The sequence below is a fragment of the Paramormyrops kingsleyae genome, chromosome 8 (genome assembly GCF_048594095.1).
Source record: "Paramormyrops kingsleyae isolate MSU_618 chromosome 8, PKINGS_0.4, whole genome shotgun sequence".
NCBI classification, from domain to species: Eukaryota; Metazoa; Chordata; class Actinopteri; order Osteoglossiformes; family Mormyridae; genus Paramormyrops; species Paramormyrops kingsleyae.
The window spans coordinates 22,190,397-22,214,336 of NC_132804.1; the positions used below are offsets into that span (position 1 = coordinate 22,190,397).

Consider the following 23,940-nt stretch of genomic DNA (forward strand, 5'->3'; position numbering starts at 1 on the left):
TAAATTCGATTTCAAAAGCATAATGTTAGCGACTTCGTGTTGACATCATTTTAGGCGTGAAAATATTTTAATTGTACTATTTTCAATTGTGGAGTGAAAGTCATTTAAGGCAGCATGGCCATATGTGTATGTATGCTTTGAAACCTTTGTATGTAGCACAGGCATGTTAGTTTGTATACACAAGGTGGTGGTAGAGTGACATTGAATGATTACGAGCGACACAAAAAGGCACGACTTTCTCGCCGCTCCAAGGCGAAGGTAACGGAGAATCATTGCTGCTGTCTTCATTTGTATTACATTTCAGTTGGAACGCAATGATTGTTTACTGAATCTAATAATACTAAATCCTTACATTCTTAATGTAAAAAGTGTAATACTCTGCCTTATTTTTTTCGTGTAAACCCTACACCTCAAAGTTTTAATGAATAATTTGAAGCAAATGTATTCCTTGTTTCTATGCACTTCTCTATCATTTTTTTTAAGGCTTTCATTTAAATTTCATCGTATCAGCGAGTCTAGCCCAAAATAACTTTCTCAGTATAATGCTTTTGAGATAATATGGTATGGTCTAATTGTTTTATAGTACAATGCTACACAGTCTGAATACTCTACATGTAGCATACAACACTGCAGCTTATTGGACTCCGCTCCTCTAAAACCTGCTGTCGGAATCTTAAGCAATACGCGTTAGATGTTCCAGTTAAAATCCAGCTATATAAATGGATTCCTGTGTGTGTTTTGTGTCCATTTTTGAGCATCATACGTCACCCGGAGGGTGGTGCCACCAAACCTATTCGGAGGGAATTGATTTGTGCAAAGAATTGAATTACCACATTTCTGATTTTCCATTCTGTGATGCACTTTAATGGACTCCCTGTGACACCTGCATTAGAGTATATAAATGGAGTTGATATATATAAAAAAAACTCCTAACATTGTTTTATTACAAAAAGAACAAGTTACAGGGTTACAGGCTACATGCACTCTTACTGTGTCAGGTATGAGCCCCCCCCCCCCCCCCCCCCCCCCCCCCAACACACAGACAAACACGCGCGCGAGCGCTTACCCAATGCTGTCTTTACATTATCGCTCCTTATAGAAACGAACGCGCTGTTGGAATTAAGTTTTCAGGCTACAACAGCATGTCCATGATGTGACACAATTTCGATGCGATGGCAGCATCATGTTTGTCGACGTTATAGAAAGCAGGTGAATATAATGCATACGAAGTTTTGACAGGTGTTTATTTCGGTCTCAAGTTTAGTTTTGGTCCAAAAACTACAGTGCATGGCCAAGGGCATCCAAGGGAGCACGATATGTGTTTAGGGGGGCGGGGGGCTGAATTGGTCCATACCAATGCTGAAACCTAATGCACGCCTTTGTGTGTGGAGCACTGGGAATGTAAAATAATGCAAAATTGCAAAATTAGAGCAATTAATGATCAACGATCTACATTTGTCCTTTTTGCCCTGACTCTGTGGCAGACTGTCAATCGTCCCAAACAGCTTTATTGCATCATATTTACAATACACGTGTTGAGCTCCACTTTCCAAAACCGGTTCTTTGGATAGAGAATAGGAAGGAGAAAGGTAAGTGGCACAAAGATCAACGCATTCGTACTTTGGATTCCAGCGCTGACTAAACTTTCGGCTTGTTGCCATATTGGAGTCATAGCACGGTACGAATTGCATTTTACGTGCGTTTTTTGTTTAAGAACGGTGATTATTAACTGTACCTGGACAGCATACTCCTCAGTGATTAGCACAGGCAGGGTTACGTGCCACGTTGTAGAGCCAAGTTTATCACCTTATTGCTCAATCCTATAGTTATCGCTTGCCTCAGTTGATTCCCTCTCGTGCTCCCTCTCTCTCTCTCTCTCGACTTGTATTCGTGTATGTGTTTATGTGTAATTTCCCTTAGACGGTCATTGTTGCGTGCCGCTAACGTGTAACAACTTTTGGTGGATTACTCTTAGATCTCTACAAATCCTCATTTGCTAGTCTTCTACTGTAGCGATCCAACCATCTCAGCGGCTTCAGCATCAGCTTACGAAACTTCATAATTGCTTGTAACAGTATTTTTCCAGTGGGGAACCATTTGAATGAGACATAAAGAACAAGAAAACAAAAACCAATAGAATTATATATTTTAATAGTTCTAATTTTACTCTAGAGCACAGCCAGAATGTTGATTAACTGGACCAGGCTAAACGACGGCCTAAATTCTTGGGTATTTAGAATTTATCTGATGATGGCTGTTCTTTTTCTGGAGGGACTGAACGCAGCGACCACTGCCGGGTCCACTTCTGGTTGTCCATCTTGCGGCATACATGCGATGGTGAAGGGTTCTGAGGAGCAGCTACTGATCGAGATCGCCAAACAGCAGATTTTAAACAAGCTGCACCTGAAAGAGCGCCCCAACATCACGCAGACTGTACCCCGGCCGGCGCTGCTCACCGCACTCCGCAAGCTGCACGCTGGCCGCGTGAGACAGGACGGCACTCTGGAGCTTGAAAACTCCCTGCTGGGCGCTCACACCAAGGACCAGGGCTACGAGATAGTCAGCTTTGCGGACATGAGTAAGTTCCACTTGTTTAATTTTGTATGGAGAACCACCTTTCCATTCGTGCTACAACCGCTTATTAAGTACAGGGTGGCGAGGACATGTGACCTAAAATATTTACTATTATACTACTGTATGTTGTATACAACATAATAGTATAATATACAAGATCTGTGGACATATTCCATTTCTTTTAGGCCTATAAGTTAAATCAGTTTTCTGTTTATGTTTATAGGCTACTGGATGTTATGTTACACTCTCAAAAGAAAGGGTAAAATTTGTACCTTTGCTTGTCACTGGGGCTGTACCCTCAAGGGTCTGCCAATTTCACCCTTAGCTGTTGGTAATTGTACCTTTTAAGGTACAGAAATGGACTCCAAGAAACATCTGTTCCACTGATGGCACATGCTGTTTGTACCTTTTGGATGTTCCTCAGAGTTAATTTCTGTACCTTAAAAGGTATAATTACAAGGGTACATACAGCCCTGGTGACAAGATACAATTTTTTACCCCTTTTTTCTGATAGCGTACGGACGGGATAGTTCTAATAATAATTCTTATGTACTAATCTAAAGGGAAATAAAGAATCTTGACTTTGATTTATCTTGGCCTCTAAGACAACATAACTGACACGGAGCAATGTCAGTTACAAGAAATGTATAAAGAATGATTACATAGTAATCTAGCCTGCCATTTCAGCTTAATACGACAGCGGACCGTTACTCTAGCGAAGAAAGGGAAGGGAAAATCTCTAAAGTCAAGATTTATAAAAATAAATGTGCATATTTGATTATATGGCCCCAAAAAACCTTCATTTCGGGTATTTCGTACAAATTTAAAACTATGTGGTAATCAAATTTATTGTGCAAGCTGCATCAGGGAAATCGACTTGCTTGGAATGTTCTTGTTAAATTATAAATTTGCAAATAGACATGAAAAACAAATCTAAAAAACTACTAGCAGTCCATAAACAGCCGATGAGCCTCGTAAACCTGATGACCCATCGTAAATATCGGCATACAGAGAGCAATCACGTTGACGGTCTGGAACAACAAAAAATTTTCGGTATGATGTTACCTGGCCACGAAACAGACGTGATGTCTGTTGGCTTTGTAGTCTGTTGGCTATTAATTTTCAGAAGTATGTAGTACTTTTTGCCGGACATTGTTTAGGCTACATTGATACCATAAGTTTAACTGGTTAACCTTTGTCCTAATTTGTGGATTTGGGGTCTTTCCCTGTGCTCAGATGACACAGACTCCAGTGGCTCTCAGCCAAGCCTTGCATTCCAGTTTCTGCAGGAGCGTGGACAAAGTATTCAGGTGCTGCAGTCCTCGCTGTGGCTGTACATATATTCTGCTGATACTCCCATCAGGGACTCCCGTGTGATGGTGCAGATCTACCTGTCCGCACAAGACACCGGGAACCGCACCCTGCTGCTGCAGAAGGAGGTGGAGGTCCAGCGAAGTAGCTGGCACACCTTTGCCATCACGCACACCCTGCAGGAGTTCTTAGACGGGGGGCAGCAGCAGCTTCGGATGGAAGTCGCATGCCGTGTGGGCGAGCAGGACCTGTGCATGGCTCAAGGGTCTGCCAATTCCTCCCACCGGCCATTCCTGGTCGCGCAGGTGCGGCTGCGGAAGGACGAATCCAGGCACGCCCTGCGGAAGCGCTCCTTGCAGTGCGGCGACGACGTAACCGTCTGCTGCAAGAAAGACTTCTACATCAGGTTCAGGGACATCCAGTGGCAGGACTGGATCATTGCGCCCGAGGGCTACCACATGAACTACTGCATGGGGCAGTGCCCCCACCACCTGGCCGGCTCGCCTGGCATCGCCTCATCCTTCCACGCCACGGTCTTCAGCCAGCTGAAGGCCAATGGCATCGAGACGGCCATCACCTCCTGCTGCGTGCCCATCCAGCGGCGCCCACTCTCCATGGTGTACTTCAAATCGCAGCACAGCATTGTCAAGACCGACGTGCCGGATATGATTGTGGAGTCCTGTGGCTGCACGTAGACGTGATGGAGACCTGGGATGAGGGGCAGGGGGAGGGCTGAAGGACAGTGGGGTATTATTAGCAATGGTTGGGGCATCAAGAGTCATACAATTACTGCCTGCAATATCTCTATGTGCACATGACATACAGATGTTACACACAAGCACATGCATGCAGATAGACACATGGCATGTGCTAACTAACCACAAGGCCCCTTTTCCATTGACTGAACAAAAGCAGACTAATGCTCTGTGAATTAAAAAAGCACCTCAAATACAGAATGCAAGCCGAAAGAACAGCCTTCAAAAGCTTCAGGATCAGGACCCAACTTTCTGTGTCTTTAATTTAATCGTGTAGGTTCTCTTTGTTTTGCATATTTTTCTGACAATGTCTTATGTAAGATCTGTAGTTTCAAAATGCGGCCTTTCTGACAACAGGAAGTGCAGTGCCTCGGCTAAGTTTCTGTGAGGAAACATCTATGTTGAGAGTCTTCAGGTTGCAGGTCTGTCACCATTACAGCTGTTGAGTGTATTGAGAAACCTACTTTGAGTAGGCTTGGGCGGTATTACAGTAATACGGTATACCAAAAAGTATGGTATTTTGGGAAATCATGGTGACAAAATTAACCGAGCCAAGATAGGTGGTACTCCATGATAAAATTATCAAGGGGAACCCCCCCCCCATCACCTTTTCACCAAATTTTCCCAGCAAAATTTCAGAATTCATTAATGCATATGAACTCAAACCAAAGAGAAACATCGAATTCAAAGTGCCTTTCTACTGGCTGGGAATGGGAACCCTAAATACTTTACCGTCTGTGGTGTCCATCTATGGCCTCATACACATTCGGGTTCTGAAGTGACACTTCACTAATAGATGGTGTACAAAAAATGACTAGTAGTAGTGGTGTATGCTTCCCGGAAACGTATTCCGTGTGGTTGTCACGTTACATTGCAGATGTCATGAGAACTTGGCATTGTTCTGTCTCAAAGTTTGTCTGTTTTGGGAATTCGAACGCTTTTACCCTTCAGGAATGCATATAGCACAGCACCTCCTAGCTGTCGCGTTTCCAGGTGCAAAGATGTGGATCCTCTCATCCAATAACAGGAATAGTTTTATGCGCCGTGTCTGCTGTATTGGCAGCATATAAAAAGCTTAAACATTTTGAAACATCTCTAAGGCCTACGTGGCCTTTGATCTCATCTTTCTAAATATAGCACCACCCCTCCCCTCGCCCCACATCCACCCTAGTACATATTTTTGCTCCATTCCATAAACTACTAGATAATAACTACTAATACTTTGATAATCGGGAATGGGGGACATGTTAAGAGTTACAGATCTAGACCTTTCCATTTTAATGTAGCCGTTCTTCTCGATAGGCATTGTTCATTAATTTTTAGTAACAATGCCAAAAAACTCAGGGACCGACTAGAATTGCTGTGTTCCATTTCTTTGGCAAGGGCTTCCATAATGCAACCAGACAGTGGCCCCACAGACTGTGAGTCACTGTCTAAGCCACTGGACACTGGAACAGCTTTTATCCTCACTATGGTGTCATGCTACCTTTGGAAATCATTGTTCACCAGACTCATGTATAAACAGGCACCAGGGGTATGAACTGTCAGATGTTCTCAAAGAGACACACAGAGATGACAGAAATAAGCCGTATGCCTTGTAACATTGTTGCATCAATTGTTGCATCCCTCACTTGACTTTTCTTTTTTTGAATCAAGATTTAAAATGAGAAAACAGCAAAAGCAATGAGAGACGAGTTTGTGTGACATAGATGCCGGTTGGTCTTGCAGCCAGCCAATAGCAACTTGCAGAGAATAATGTTTCAGTGCATTTCGTGCATGTTGCTCTGGAGCTACATCATTTACAAAGGATAATTCATACAAGCAGAATCGATTCATTTTCAAATAGAAAATGCTATTTCGTCATTTCACGCCATTTCTCCATTAGCTGTGTTGTTGCGCAATGATACTTCAGTAGCACCTACAACAGTGTGCAAAAGTCTTACACAGTCAAATAAAATGAGGTTCAAATGATCTTCATGTTGGTGTAAAACTATGATTTTATGTCTGTCAAAGTCTGTCAGCTTAACCCCTTCAATATCTCTCCTAAAGTCACCCCAGTATTTCCAGCAACCATACAATATGCCCATGTGTTTTTTGACTTGACCACCAACAGAGCTTGAATGGTTAATCAATACCTCATAATTTAATTACCTGAGTGAGTGAGCTGGTGGTGAAATTCAACAAATATTTGGAATGGCTTAGGTACCCGTGAGAAGAGGTTTTATTGTCTTACTCTTAATATGTTCTAGTGTTAAATTGGGTTTTTTTTATTCTAGGCAAATAGACACTTACTATGGAGATAAAGACTGTCTAAGACTTTTGCACAGTAGATGATGGAGAGACCTTGGGTGCAGGACATGCAGATGCGCGACCTCATCAGTTTCTTCATGTTTTCCCCCCCAGTCCTGACCGTCACTGTAACACAGACAGCAGGAGTGATTACCCAAAAGTATCTCCTCTGAGATCTTTGTGAATAAATAAATAATGAGCGGCAGACTTTAAAAAAAGATGATTTTAAAGGCACCAGAATGGTAATATTTGCTCAGCTTACAGGTTAGGCAATGGGCTCCTTTCAGTATGGACTCCAGGTTATTACTCAACGGGCATATGCAAACATTTGGCTATTGCCACAGTGTCAGGAAATGTGAAGGTCCCTCAAGCTTAGCAGTACATTGGCAATTTGCAGAGGCACGTCAGTATTCTTCTCTTCCAAGGTCTAAAGTTTGGGGGGTGATGTCAATGTTCTCATGCCCTTAATGCAAGGTCTTATATTAATTACCATTTGTGAGTCAGACGCAATCTTTAGTTTACTCTCAAAATGCACACATTGGCAGGATTATTATAGCAAACAGATTCCAGAGAAGGTTCCTGTAAGGAGGTTCCTGCTGGTTTTGCTTCCTGGTAGAATGGATCCCTGCAGTGCCTAGACATTACAGAAACCTTATAGAAATACTGTCTCACCATCTCTTAACATTTCCTCTCCCTGGTATACATCTTTAAGGTTGGTTTTCTGATGTGTCCAGGTGTTTGTGTACATATGTGCATATATACAGAAAACACCGTATATATCCATAAAACGTGTTTGCATAGCATACAGATTTTTGTCTTATATGGTGAAATGAAGGCTCTTGCTGTTTTCTCGTTGGTACTGCATTAATAATTTATTGCGTTATTCATTACTGTGTTCAGTGGAAGACTGGCAGGATAGGTCTTGAAAGGCACTTTAGCCATAGAAAGTATTTCTGAAAACACAGAGATGGAAATTCATAAATAATGATGTCTCATTGCTGCAATTATAAGTTTAGGCGCATTGTGTTCACCTGCACACAGGTCACTGATCTGGCCATTTAAGGAAATGGTTGAGAGCAAACGGAGACAGCTTTCAGCTTTGTCTTCTGATTTTTGTACCGTGTTGCAAAACTTTTTTGAAACGGAACAAAAGCAGCATCTGTGTGACTCGGTCAGTCTCACAACCAGAAACAACTTATTTGTCAGTACTTTATTTATTTACTGTTTTGTTTTTTTGCATTATTTGCCCATTTTGTGGATTAAGATAATATAATAGTATTTTAGGTATTTCTTTCGGGAGTAGAAATTGTAAATTGAGAAATGGTATATTTTATTGTTTAGTTATATTAAATAAACTACTGTATTTACAATACTGTAACTGGTAACAAAACCAGCCTTCCAATCAAACATACATGTCTTCAAGAACCTAATTTCTATTTTTTTAATATACTCTATTTTTTCGTACTTTATGAATAAAATCATGTAATACTTTATTGTAATTCAGAGTCCCATTGTACTGTACAGTGCAGTTATGCTGGAAAATTCTATTTTGAATAAATATTTTTCCACTTCAGTAAGTGTCTTGTTATGTTTATAATCCCCGAACCACACAATTGAACAACATTGATTATTTAATTCAGTAAAACTGACCACTATATAAATAATATGAAGTAATATATGTACTGAATACGCATTTATAAAACAATCTACTCCAACTGATCTATCAAGTTAATGGCCTGTAAGTTGTTTTTTCTTCTTTTCCTTATAATTATTATTGTTATTATTATTCATTAATTCATTCAGTCATTTTCCATACCCACTTGCCCTATGCAGAGTTACGAGGTTGCAAGGCATGCAATAACTAGGATGGGGTGCACACCATTATTATTATTATTATTATTATCATCATCAATATCATCATCATCAGAAGTCAACACCATGGAAAATTCTGACAGAGATTCTTCTCAAAATGCATTTTTCCCACAGACCTGATATGTAAAAACACAGCCTGCATAGCTTTCTTTTTTTAGCACAGAGACAGACACGTCTTGGATGGACTGATGACAGTGATCGAGCACAAAACTTACAAAATGGTGATAATAATAATGAACATAAAACAATAATAATGATGATAACAGGGATGATGATTATCGCCATTTCGTAGGTTTCGTGCTTGATCACTGTTTGTCTTCCCTCCATGTAGCTCCCCTGCTATAGTAAAATATATTTTCCATTACACTTTAAAAATTTGAACATGAATATATTTTTTTATGACTTCAGTGAATCAGTGAACAACCCATACTTATACATTAATTTACTTACATCCACCTTTTATGTTTTGTTCTGATTTGTTAACTTGTAGTTTTATATTTGATAGATTTTATAGATATATCTTTTTAAAAATTTTATATGGATATATCTACAAAAGATTAATATTTTAACAAACATTTTCAGTATTTAATGTATAGGAAATATGTAAATTCACAATGTTTTATTTTTAAGTAAAATATGTAACAGTTAATACCTTTTGGTCACTTTTATTCATTATTTTTATTATTCCTATTACTTTAATGTAGGAAAACTAATTTGTTCTGTTTTTCTGTCTGAAAAATGCTCACTGGTTAAAAACAGATTAAGAAGCAAAATGATTATTTTTATAACTGATAAATTCTCAATACTGATAGTTAATTTATCATTAAATCATAAAAAATAATAAAAAGCAGTGTTGTAGACTTGTGCACATGGCAGTTTAGAGATACATCTTTAATGTGTTTCCACACCAACACCACCTGTACATTTCTGAAAATTAAGATTTGTAACTGGAAAAGCTTTTGAGATTTAGAAAAGTTTTTTTCTTTAATATCAAAATCAGAGGTTAAAAGTTAACAGATTTATAGACGCAAATATGACGCACACAAGATTTTGAAATATGAAGTTCAGATACAAGATTAAAGGTGATTTAAATAAATATGCAATTAAATTAAACAATTTTCCAGGTTGGAAAGGTTTAAATAATTTAATTTTAATACAATTATTCCCTTAAAATTGTTAAATATAAGAGTGATCAGTTTCGTCATTGCTAAGGCATTAATTATGTCAGTTAGCACAGAAAATGTACTATACACAGATTCAAATTATTCCTAAAATGTGACAATTTGACAATTACAGTGTCACAATGTCTGTTAATTTACTGCCAAAAATTAAAATGCATTAATTGCACATGTGCTGGAGCAGAATTGCCAACAAGTATAAAAATCAATAATGTCTGAAAGGCAAAGAGCGTATTTGCTCGGACAAATAGTTGAAGTGTTTTTTTATGGACTGTCTGTGTTTGTCCTGTAAACAATTGTCAAATTGTACTGGCACGGTCTCTGTGTGAATGTCCACTGAAGCCGGGAGGCAGGGGAGAATGCACTCTACTGTAGCAACAGGTAGAAACTGATCAATTTAATCATTTATGTGCAAAAAGAAACAGGCAAAACAAAAAAAGTTCCATAATCTGCTCTCTTTGGACGTTTGTTTTAAATTATTATATTGTCAGGTTATAAGGTGACATGTAACAACCAGGTTTGTTTTCAAAGGTACAACAGCATGGACATTTCTTGAGGCTAGAGTGAGTAATTTTCGGGTTGCTACATCATGCTTTTAACTGCTCTGCTATAGCTGTTCCCACCTTTTACTACTATCTATGGGTTTTTATAGTCGTACAAATAATGATCATTTAATTAAACATCACGATACGACAACAGGGGAGAATGTTCAACCCAAAAGCTTGGAACCACGTCATTCTTTGTTACATAAGCTGGATTATCAGAGAACATTCATCCATCTTCTAACCATTTAGCCTGGTCATGGTCATGGGGGGGGGGAGGGGGGGGCTGGAGCCTATCCCAGGCAACAAAGGGCAGAATGCTGGGGTCCACCCTGAGCGAGATGCTGGTCCATCACACAATCGTACACCACGGGTACCATGATGGCTGCCAACTAGCCTAACTGCATGACATGGGAGAAAGATGACAGCTCCATAAACACAGGAGAGGGTGTAACCCGATAATGCTGCCCACTGCGCCCCCATGCCACCTATCAGGAATAATATGTAAGAGTTTTGCAGTGAGGTAAACTACAGCAGGAGCACATCTCCCATCTCTGCACTGACCTATAAATAAAGGCAAGTAAAATATTGATAACACCTTTGCTTTATTATGGCAGAAGCTGGAACTTTAAAGGAGGAAGAAAAAACAAAGTGAAAATTTAAATAATTATCACGTTGGCGTATCATAAGGTACCATGTAAGCAAGGTAACTGAAAAAAGGTGATTAATGTCAGTTACAATTTTATCCTACCACAGATAGAGAAGACATAAGAAAAATTAGCAGTACACTATTCACATAGATGATGTACCGTTCCTATCTGTATGCCGCAAAGAAATACATACCTGACAGTCACAATGACTCTTTAGACTGGATTCACTACGCTGCATAACAGATTACTGATTAGAAATGACAGTTATTGTGAAGAAATGGAGTCCTCTTATTCAATTTAAAGAACTCACTGAGTTTGAAATCTGCTGTTGAAATTATTTGATTTAATGAGAAAATCCAAAACATTCTAAAATTACTTCAGTTAATCACAAAAAACCTTCCCCACTAAATAAAATTCTCAGACTGGACAACTGACATATAAGAGATACATTTGCTCAGAGCAGATAAAAATAACTGCCCTCTCATTACTGTTGCATGACTCAGTGGGTTACGATGCTGTGGTTGTGATCTGATGTTCGTCAGTTCAAGTCCCAGAGTCAATACAGTAATTTTGCCATTGAACCCTTGAGCAAGACCCTTTACCCCCAATTGCTCCAGGCACGGGGGGGCTGGGGTAATGCCTGAAAACCAATGATCATGCAAGATCATCCACCCAATCATGAAAATGTGAGGGGGAATCTCCCCCCCCTCACTGTGATCATACCTGCCCCTCAAAAAGTTTGTGCACACTGGGTCTGTCTGAATGAATGAAACATCTCAGTGGAAACATCAACATCTCAATGAAACATCATCTCCTAAAGCTCCAGTTTATTTCCATCCACCCCTCAACCATAAGGGATCAGGGAACGTTCCATGGACATCCGAATTCCACCATCCTTTTTCAGTGCTACCAGACCACAGGAATGCGGCATACAGTGTAAATTCCAGTATGACCATGAGATATTAATTCATGTGCTTTTCAAATTCACTGCAGTGTTGCGGCTTCGGAGGGGGCGCATGTGGCACTGCGTCAGCACTGCATCCCCACGGTTGGCGGTTTGAATAATACATGGAGCATTTTTCATGTTCTCACCCTGTTGTGCCCAGGTATTCTGGTTTTTAGGTGCCCTGTATTGAACTGGCATCCCATCCCTTGTACTTCCTGGAGCCTGTATCAGGAAGTGAAGTTGTTGGTTACCTACTGTAGATACCTTGTGGAGTTTAAGGTTCTCCAGCTTAAATAGATTTCATCTCTGTTTACTTACATTTTGCCCAGACTACCTGAAATCCGACAAGTTATCTTGCAAACCCAAAGATCCAGTTTTGTGATACAGGACCCAGGTCAGAAGATGGATGGAGCATTGAGACTGAAGCAGTCTGATGAGCTAAAACACTTCAGGACTTTCCAAGCAATATTAAAGAGTGTGAGTATTTCATTACATTACATTAAAAATGTTTTGGCACGTGGAACGATTTAAGGTAAAATTTGGGAAAATGCACTCAGCCTGGGAAAACATCCTTAACCCCCCCATGTGGCCCAGAAACATGTGTCCCCTAACTAGCTTCACGGCGCCACTGCTCTTGCTGCCATTACATTGGAAACCAAACATTTGACATTCCTGACCTATTTGTTTACAGAACAGCAGTTTGCTCTGTCTACACGGTGTGGTGCAGCTCCAGATCTGAGAAACAAAAAATAAAAACTCCCTCTTTCAATGTCCAGAAAAAACCAAACATGTCACCCACAAATTCAAAACAGCTGCCTGGTGCTGACACTGCACTCACTCCTCACTCCTCACTACTCACTCCTCACTCCTTACTCCTCACTCCTCGCTACTTCAGCAATGCACCCAAACTTCATATTCAGGCTTTTTATTTGTGATGCCCAGAATGGAATTTTTGCAAATATTGTAGTACATTGAATCCATCCATCCATCCATAACTGCTTATGTAGTATAGGGTTGCAGTGCATGTTATGTACACTATACATAAGATATATTCTTGAATGTGATCAATTTGGCAAATACTTCAGTCACGCATTGTATAAAAAATACATAAATCCCTATAAAAAACAGCAGTAAGGTTCTGTCTCTGTCTACACAGTAGGAGGTCCTATATGATGTTTCAACTTCAATCTATAGGACTAAGCAACACCTCCACCTAGAATATATGAATACAACTGAATAATATGCATAACTTTAAGTACATTTACACTTGCATATTTAGCAGAGGCTTTTGTCCAAAGTGACATTCAAGTGAGGCAAACAGCACATCACAAACAAGGCATATGTGCAGCTAGGCTGAGCTTCCAATGAATGTGCAGGTACAGTATGAGTGTGAGCAGCAGAGGAGGAAGATCTACACAACAATGTCTAACAAAGCAAGAAGCTAGTAAGACTATTCAAGGACCACCCACTAAGTCATAAAACTACTGAAAATGTAAAATATACCATCCATCCATCCATTCCAACCACTTATCCTGGTCAGGGTTGAGAAGGGGCCTGGAACCTATCCCAGACAGTAGAGGGTGCAAGGCTGAGGGACACCCTGATGGGGTGCCAGTCTATCACAGTGCAAAGACACATACTCACACGCTAGGCGCAATTTGGAGATGTCTTTTGGTGTGACTGCGTATCTTTCAGCTGCAGGATGTACTGTAACTGGGGCAACCAGAGGATCTGCATGCAACACACATACTCGAAGAGGACCTCAAATAAGTGGTGCCCAAATAGAATTTTTTTTGCAATTTTGTTTGTTGTTGCTAAAAGCTCTTGTTCAGTTGTCGGTTGGCAGGCAAATTAACATGTTGCAACCCAACCTGTTTATACAGTTGGATGTGTACTGGAGAAGCACAAGTAAAAGCATACCTCCCTCAAGGGTCCAAGAGCAGGCACCGTTTGGGATTTCTGTGTTTAAGGCCAGAACTTTGAATGCTACCATATTTTTTGGTTAGAATTTTTCAGATTTTTTAATGAAGAGGTATAAATAACTATAATTGCCATATTTTTTTTTCAACTGGCAAACAAGGCTTTCTCTATCAGTCAGATTTTAAGGGATTTCAGTGAGTGTTAAGTCTTCAGCAGTTCAAACATGTGCTATTTGCTGTGAGATAAGGATTTGTTTGTCTGATATTTTGGGAATGTAACAATGATCTACAGGGGGAATCCATGTAGTTTCAGTTGTACATTGGGGGGGGGGTTGCTTTATATGCAGATTTCTAACGTGTAGGATGTCATTGTCAGGACACGTTGCATGGGAGACACGAGAGGTCACAGCCACTTATGGCTTTAATGAGCGGGAGCCCAGAAAAGGTTTTCATGGAAAGGAGGTTGCATTGTGGCGAAAACCAGTGACTCACTGACATACTGGCACACTAACCCACAGACCCAGTGATCACTAACAAATCTCTAATGCCATAATCCTGCCCTCACTCAATCCCACAAATCCCTCCGGAGAGCTTGGGAGTCAGCAAGCAGGCTCACTCGTGTCAGAGAAGGACACCATTAGGAACTAAACAGAAGAAGCCGGTCAACAGGTTCCAGACCCTTCAGCATGAAGCTGTAGAGAAAACCACGCAACATTATACAACAGGGATGGAAAGGACAATGGATGAAGTGAAACATATGAAAATGTGAAATGCATAACATATATGATGTTCATAATATTTGAAATCCATTGTATGTAAGACTTTTGAAAGTTCCTCTTTGTTATGGAATAGATTCATAATTTATTGGTCAACGATAACATGTGTTTTCGAAAGGGTGGTCATCATTAAAAACAATGTGGCTGATGTAACCAATAATCCATGAGCCGAGCTCAATAATCCAATTACAGAGCTCAGCACATCAAGTGACCCAGGAACTGGGTGACATCAGGTGACCCAGGAACAGCCTGACATCCATTAGGCCCCTGAGAGACGTGGCAGCTAACTTGCTGCTACCCAAATCCAACCCACAAGGTTGTGGTGGTTTGGTGAGAACAGGGCCCTCTAGACCTAGGGTGGGCAGTCTTATCCAGAAAGGGCCGCTGTGTATGCAGGCTTTCACTGCAACTCCCTAATTAGATTACTAATTAATGGACTGATTGGCTGAAGAGTTCTCACACCTGGGCTTCAACAGATGACCTAAAGGATATCCCCAAAACGTGCATACACACCGGCCCTTTGCAGATAAGATTGTCCACCCCTACTCTAGACACTTAGTGGCACGACCAAACCCAGAGAATGGAAATTGAGCTAAGCTTAATCTCACCAACAGTGCAAATAAACCTCACCCCCGTGTCCATGTCCTGGTCACTATTAATAGCACAAAACACTCTGATCAAGCTGCAGAAAAAGGATGTGCAAATTCAAGCCTTCTCCAGATTTGTTGCTTTGCAGATGTGACATGTACATGTTGTCCCAAATAAGTCACAATGTGTGAGTTTTGGGAACAGAATCTAGATGCTGTCAAAACCCCACAAAAATACACAACATCTAGAGAATGATTTATTACTTAAGATGATGTATGTTAATATATACATACATACATATATAATCATATATATATATATATATATATATATATATATATATATATATATATATATATATATATATATATATATATATATTCAAAAAGGCCAGTCCCTTTAAGACGCAGTTTCCTGATATCTCCCCTATATGACATCAGCGGCCCTAAAAAAAAAGAGAGCATTTTTTTGGCCCTAAAAATAAAAGGTTTCAAACTTACATTTTACACCCAACTCTGCCTTCCACTAATGCTCACAGCATCTTTCACAGCTACATAAGAATCATAAAGCCATTTCTATAACCAGAAACAACATTTCTCTATGAATGTGAAATATGACTACAGTGCCAAAGAAAATGTTACACCAAAAGCAAAAAGCAAAAAAATAAATCGGCTAAACCTGAATTTTAACTGTGCTGACCTATTTTATTTTATTCTGAATAAAACATGATGATAAGTTAAGGTAATTAACTAACTAAAGCATAATGCAAGCCTTGATAAATCTGAAACAGAAGCAACCTATTTATACATTTATTTCCTGTTCCTCCACTTTTTTCCCGGTCAAGTGCATTTCTCTGCATTATAACATTTCACAAGAAATGAAAATTAGCCGGAATCAAAACACAGACTCTGGTGTGCACAAGAGATTCTCTCCCAGACATTTATTAACAACACAGAAAAAATGAGAATTTGGGTTTTTCAATGCATAAATATCAAAAATCTAGTGAAATCAACGCGACGGCCTATTTTCTGATATGTTTTTTTCTGCTTCTCTTTATTTCCATAAACTTTGGGCTCAGCTGGTTTTTAAGTGCAGCCTACCAGTCCTCTCCATCTGAACCTGGTGGTTATCATTTAGTAGAGAGAATTCTCAATGATAATTAAAGGGTTGCTTGGATACCATTTTTAGGAGAACATGGTTGGCGTTTCTGTTTCTATTCAAGCCCACAGTACTGAAAACCTTAGAAACCACACTGCGACATTAGCTGTTCGTGGCATCCCATCTCCACCCAGTTATCAGTTTACTTTGCCCTCAAGGAGATCGAAAACCTCATGCTAACAGCTTGATGTGGCTCCCTTCAGTGGATTTCAAGGCAAAGACAATGAGTTATCATGTTCCAGTACGAAAAAAGCCAAAACCGCTCAGTCTAAACACTTCAGCCTACACAAAGACCGACAAAATGAATCCAAACTCTAAAGACATCCAGATCTGTATAATAACATAGACCCTGCTGGATCTACCTGAACCGCTGGAGAACAGGCTAAAACGTAAATAAAGTTTTCCCAGTTTTGATCACGGTGCTCCCAAAATAAACACAGACCTTGTTTCATTAACATGATTCTTGTCTGAGAGAATCATTTAACGGAAAGGGTTTATTTGGATGACAGATTAAATCCATAGGAAAGCAGCAAGGAGACGGGTCATTTAATCAATGAGCCGGTGAAGCAATTAGACCATGAGTCACTGGCAGCAAACTAATATGCCAACGAGCCTGTTTCTTTCATGCCAAAGGGGAAGGGGTAAGTGTATTACAACATGCGCAAAAAAAAAATCTGAATTTCCGGTATGAGTCAGACCCAGGCAGTCACCTTGGAAAGAGATCAGATGAACTCCTTAATTGCTGTCTTTAAAAAGATGAGGGATTATTCAGGTATTGCATCATCAAAAGCAATCTATCGTAGCTTTGCTACTCGCACACAGCATTTTTGAATGTCCAGCTGGGAGCTGTTGATGAGTAGATCGATGATAGCAATAATACAGCATCCAAATGAAGCCACCAAAAACTGAATACAATGGAAACAGACAAAACAAGATATATTCAATGTAAGCAGTAGGAGAAAAGAAAATTAAATGAATAATTCTTAATTTTAAAATTTAAATAATTTTAATTAATAATTCTAATTCAAATTTCCTTTTAGAAGACCTTACTGTTATAGGTCTCATTGTTCCAATAAGCAGACTTGAAAGAGACATAATCTAAACTAGCCAGGATGGCAAAAAAAGTAATATTATGTGAGAACAGTCATGAAACAATAAGCTTTACTTCAAAGATGAAAAAGAGCCTGTTGTACTTTGGGAGCCATTATAAGCCAAATTATCTAGCATAAATTCGGCAATGAGCAACCTTTCGACAGACCATTGACTGTTTTGTGTATTGAAAAGTATGAAACCTCATTCTGATTGTCTTACACTCCATCTTCTACACTCTATCCACTAGGCCAGATGAGGAAGTGTCTGAGCATAGCAGGTGTCAAGTGTAAGACCTTGAAGAAATTTCTGTGGAGCAGCCTGATCTCACCCTCAGGCCTTCACAGTACTCTGGCAGAGGTGGAAGGCAGCCTTTAATGTTTAATGACAGGGCCAAAGATGGAGAATGGAGAAATGTACACCTTAAGTGGATGCAGGAGGATGCCCAAACACAAGAGAGCAATGCATACATTCTAGTAGATGGCCTCACTGATTACGGCTAAGCTGGTAAGGCTGATATTTGGAGGAACTTAACAATCTGTTCATATAAGTTTATATGGATCACACAAAGAGAACCTTGGGTGATTAGACTAACAACATAAGCTTTTGGACTGTAATCTAACTGAAACAAATAATTTTGAGAAGTTGGATAAACACCCTCTCAGACAGAAATAAATGTGACAGGAAACATGCATCCATCCATCTCAGTGTTTCCCAACCCGGCCCTCAGGGACCCACAGATGGTCCACATTTTTGTTCCCTCCCAGCTCCCTGCAAGAAAATCCATCTTTTTGCAAAAACGTGGACAGCCTGCGAGTCCCCAAGGACCGGACTGGGAACACTGATCTATCGTCTAAGTACTTATACTGCTGGGGGTCACAGATGAGAGCAAAAATCCACGTGAAATTTCAAAGTCAAAGTTTTACTAAAAACAATGACAAAATATCTATCTTACCACAATAAAATGTATGTAATATATCATATTTAACAGTGTAGTGAGTCAGCAAATCACACTGCAACAAGTGTCAGACAGTAATAAATGTGCACTTATCAGCATAATATTGTTTTATTATACTTCAACACTGTCACGTGGTATTTTTATTTCAATACTTAATAAAAATATATAAGGAAGCAAACTGGGTCAATGATTTTGGGAAAATGTTGTTTCTGCTGTCTTTTTCCAGACATTAAGACCAAATAGACCAAGCATAGAATCAGTCAAAATGAAAAATGTCATAAGTGCACATAGTTCTGAAGTAATTTGGGAAAATTTCATACAGCCTGACAAATCTGACTTTTTCATCATGACTCTAATCTGGACCTTGATTCCAAATCCAGGCCTTGTTTTCAGTTCTCCCAGGTAGTTAGGTTAATAATTACTGATTCTGATTGGTCAGAGGCTTCACACCTGACTCACAGGTAAAGGAAGGCTGGAAAACCAGCAGTGCTCTGACCTCGAGGACCGTGATTTGAATAATAGGGTTCTAGAATATATCATTGGCACAACCCATCACCAAACTACTCAGACCTGACTTTCAAGCTGGAAGGGATGTCAATGAGACCAGCAAAAACCCTACATATATTATTTTATATTATTACAAGAAAAAAATTTGTAACAGCAATCTGTCCTGACACCAATCCAACGTACACAACCAACTCAACAAGGAATTACCGAAAGAAACAAGAATAGTATGCGGGAATTGTTACAACATGGGGGTCAAAGCGTCCAGTTAAAATAGATTTTATTGACTTCCATAACCAAGCATTGCACCTACATTGTCCCTAATAGACTCAAGTACAGACCACTAGAGAAACCAGGACCAAGATCCAGCATACATGGACCAAGAAATGTGGTTGATCCAAATACAAAAAGAAAAAAAACACAATAAAACAGACTTAAAGCAAGACTCCAGCAACTGAAGACAACAGCAGTGGAACTCCGGCTAACCAAGAAACAAAATGCTAGCCAACCAAGAATATGAGACCAAAGATAAGATCCTGCCAACTAAAACCAGGTACCTGTAAGCAAGATGCTGGTACACAGAACACAGAACAGAACAGTCAAGCCATAGAGGAGATACCAACAAACTCAGAGAAGAAACACTAACAAATTAAAACTGGTCCCACAAATATGAATAAATAGATGCCGTTTTGATGTTGTGACACTGGAGAGGATGCACTTTTAAATTTTGTTGCTGTGGAAACAGCAATGACCTTAAAGCATCTGACATCTGAATCTGAGTGTGACCAAACTCATGTGCAATGATGAACGGGAGAGAATAGTTAAATTCACAGATACTAAGTTGATTGAGGCATCCAATCAGACCTACACATTTTTCAAAGCAAAGGGTATTTCCAAAAATTCACCGAGATATGTGTGATGAAATTGATAGAGAATTATTATTTTAAATTAGGTTCTAAATATTTTTTTTTGTCTGGCCCTTGAATATTGGTTGTTATACAGTAAAGATAAACAAATCTAACTTGATTTGCTGTAGTTGATTTAAGTTAACTTTTACGAGGTGGTTGAGATTTTAATATGGACTTTGACTCATCACCTTCCACTGTCAATCAATTCCCTTTGAAAAGAGTAATTGGCTCTTTGAAGAAATGCTTGCTGTTAGTTTAAAACCTTCAGTCATTGTTAAGAGAGTCCTGCACTGGATCATGCACAGATTGCAATAGAATAGAAAGCTGGTGTCATTTTCATTACACATAAATATTTTCCTGAAAGGGCCAGTAGTCTCTGTTGTTACTCTCACTGCTGTTATAAACGGGACCTAAAACTGTGCATTAGGAATATATTTCGCATATAGCCTAAATTTAGTAAAACGACAATTATGCCATTTTAAGTTAATTACATTTATGTCCTCTTCGTGAATACTGTGAGAGGGGAGTCTAGCTAGCTGCTTCGTACCGTCAAAGTAACTGTAAATGGTGATGCCGGAAACACCCACTGGATGGCGACATGCAACCTACAAAAGGATTATAATGTTATTTCAGCAAGTACTTATGAACGATCCTGAGTATATATGAAAATTTGCTGCATTTCAGCATTCACTCTGCAAGTATTTTATCAGTTACGTTAATCGTCTCTTTGATAGTGTCATTTAAGAAACACGTCAAATTCAAGTTTTCGTGTACATACCCATGACCAAGTTTCTGGTAACAATATATCATTAGTACAAGTTGTACGTCTATCACATGCATTATTTTGTGTGTGTTCTATTGCTATTCACTACAATTTATTAATTGAGCACAATTTAGCTACTGCAGACAAGAATTCCCTTCTTTGACAAAGAATTTCAAAAATGTCTTATGATTCTAATTCCTACTCTTTATCACACACTCTTTATCAGTTTTAAATAATTCAGGGGAAGGTAAAATTACACTTTTATGCATGAGTCTTGACTTTCAAAGTCACTTTGACTAGTTCTCTGTCCCAGAAAAAAAATGGTAGGTGAGACAAAAAAACATTCTAAAAACTTTTATAGACTAATGTTCACAAGAACACAATTACCCAGTATGTAAAGAAATTAATGGAAGCCTATGGTCCCCCACCATAACTCTTTAAGATTCTGGTCTCTGGCAGCTGCTTCATGAGTTTTATACTGTCAAACCTCTGCAGGATCATGCTTTCTCCTGATTCCATGTGCCTATTCAGAGTGCCTAACCTCATATACCTTCCCATCATTCACATGCCTACAGTGTGTGCCACCCACTTACTTGACGGTGGATGGTCATTGAGAAATTTGACACTTAATTGGAGGTGACGGTTCTTCACTCAGTTCCATTTGCAGCTCCTACTAATTGTAGGTAACCCTATAGAAGAACCAAGCCATCTAAACCACCCAAAGGAACACAACCTTACATTTTTAGGTGTTTTTGCAGACAGTTAATCCATCCTCGATCCCCAGTGTAAACTGCACCTTAATTTGACTAATGGACCATGGGGAATTCCCCGAGGGTCATGTTCCTCAGCTCATGGTTTCTTTAAAGTCAATTCTTTTTCATCCTAGTTGTGACAATGTGCAAACAGGCATTCGTCCTTCTACTCTCACATGAAGGATTTATTGGTCAATAGATCCCATTTTACTCATATGTTTGTACAAAACCGTAAGCCTGACATCTAATTTATAATTACATTGCACAGCGTGCAATGAGGAATATTTTTTGCAGCATTAGCAATGTAGGGATGCCAAAAAATGAGATTTCAGTCTGAACTTTTCTTTTTCAGGTGGGTAATGTGACTCTGCCAAGATTGAACAAGTGTTTACCAAGCTCCTTAGGAAAGTGCAAACCACTGTACTGTATTCCTATGCCTCGTAACATATTACATAAGTTACCATCAAAAAAATTACACCCTAGACAAGGCATGGAATCTTAGTTTGGGAAGTCTTCTCTGTGAAAGATGTAGTCGGTAATACTAGAATGGCACACACTATTACTTAAGCATCACATTGACCACATTGATTCATCTTGTTCAACCTGGTGATGAGCACCCTTGTGAAATTAGTACAAGAAAAAAATACCACTGCTCCCTCACCAAACCTCAAGTAAGACCATCCTTACTATAAACCGTTTAAAATAACTTTTCAGAATGCAGAAGTTCTTCAGAGTCTGTCAGTGCAGAGGGCATCAGTCTGGAAATGCAGATTCATAAGTGAACCTGTTCTACTCAACATGAATAGATGTGGGTTACAGTGCAATCTAGATTACCTTCTGGGGGAGATACCAACAGTCTGGTTTGGTATATTCAGATGTCCATCTCAATTGATAGATTACTCCTCTTTCTCTCTCAGAGCAGTTTAAGTCAAGCTCTCTCTCCAGAGGAACATGCCTGCTAATAAAGAAACCTCCTGTGTCTATTGTGGAGAAGCTGGACTTCTACAAATAAGTTGTCTATTCACTACAAGTGAATATTTCAGCTCAAATGAACATGACTTAAATGTCACTCTATACATATATGACTAATATTTGCACATTTTCTGGTTCTGGTAAGGTACAGCTTTTAGATTTGCTAGTGTTATTTGACAGGGTCGGGTTTGGTCTGAAGGTCTCTGGTACCAGCCAGGCTTCGGCTTTAATTTCAAGCCTGTCCAGAACTCTACTGCAATATACTCTGGTGCGGCAGGGAACTTCATCAATGAAGAACTCCCTGAGGAACTCCCTGAGGAACTCCTTGAGGAACCTCTTGCAGACTGTGGTCATGTACAGTATCTTGAAAACATCCAAATACTTATCATCAATTCTTCTAGCGAATCCCTGCTGTTAGGCCACCCTTGGTTACAACAGCATGGCACAATAATGCTATGGAAAGAGGGAGAACTTATTTCCCAGAGCGAATTTTGTCTTTATATATTTATAACTCACCCTTGCTGCTCTACTTCTTTCAAGAGTCCTCTGGGTATAACCTCTGTACCAATCCCAACAAAATACTGGGAATTCCTTAACGTTTTCAACTTTATCTATAATAATAAAGAAGATCGGTGGAAGACAGCCTTTTGTTTCCACAAGGGGACACTATGAATTTTTGGTTATGCCTTTTGCTCTTGTGAATGCACCATTAGTTTCTCCATCATTCATGAATGAGTCTTTTGGGATATAGCAAACCAGTTTTTATTTTGTGTTTAGATAACATCTATTCTATAGATCAAGCATCATGTGTCCACCATAAGCCTTATGTTTTGCAACAACTTTGGGATCTTAAGTATTGCAGTATCTTTGGGATCATCAGCTGTACATCAAGGTAGAGAAATGTGAATTCCATCAGGCTACAATTTCATTCCTGGGGTATGTTTTAGGACCAGAGGGAGTATGTATGGCCAGAAACCAAGACAACCAATGAGCTTTTTAGGCTTTGGTAATTTCTTCATTGGTAATTTCAGCTCAGTAGTTGCCCTGCTAACTGACCTGATTTGTGGGAACACCAAAACAGCAGTGCAGGATGACCCAGTCTGTGCTGCCAATCAGCATTTAAAGAACCTATTCTATATCTATTTTGAAGCAACTGGATCCTTCGCGGCCTTTGTTGTGGAGATACACCCCTGAGGTGGCAGTAGACACCATCCTTTCTCAACAGTAGAAGACACCTCCAACACTCTTACCCTACTGACCATCAAGTGGGCTCTGGAAATTTCAGGAACTGCTTGGAGGAGACAGTTCACGCATTTGTGTTCCTTCCTGACTATCAAAACTTAGAGAACATTTGTGATGCTAAATTGTTTAATCCTTGACAGACTATACATCCATCGATCCATCCTTCCATTTTCCATATAAACTTGTCCAATGCA

The 23,940-nt window shown here is 39.5% G+C and overlaps 1 protein-coding gene across 2 annotated transcripts; it reads left to right on the forward strand.

Moving 5' to 3' along the window:
• Positions 1-227: 227 nt before the first annotated feature.
• On the forward strand, positions 228-8,429 carry LOC111835225 (inhibin beta B chain). Of its 2 annotated transcripts, XM_023795286.2 has the most exons (3): positions 228-258; positions 2,272-2,578; positions 3,811-8,429. In XM_023795286.2, exons 2-3 carry the CDS (start codon positions 2,335-2,337, stop codon positions 4,578-4,580), a joined length of 1,014 nt encoding a protein of 337 aa, XP_023651054.1. In that variant the 5' UTR covers positions 228-258; positions 2,272-2,334; the 3' UTR covers positions 4,581-8,429. The 2 variants fall into 2 exon arrangements, with proteins under 2 accessions (XP_023651054.1, XP_023651053.1); XM_023795285.2 differs by lacking the exon at positions 228-258 and having other exon boundaries at positions 1,595-2,578.
• Positions 8,430-23,940: the final 15,511 nt, after the last annotated feature.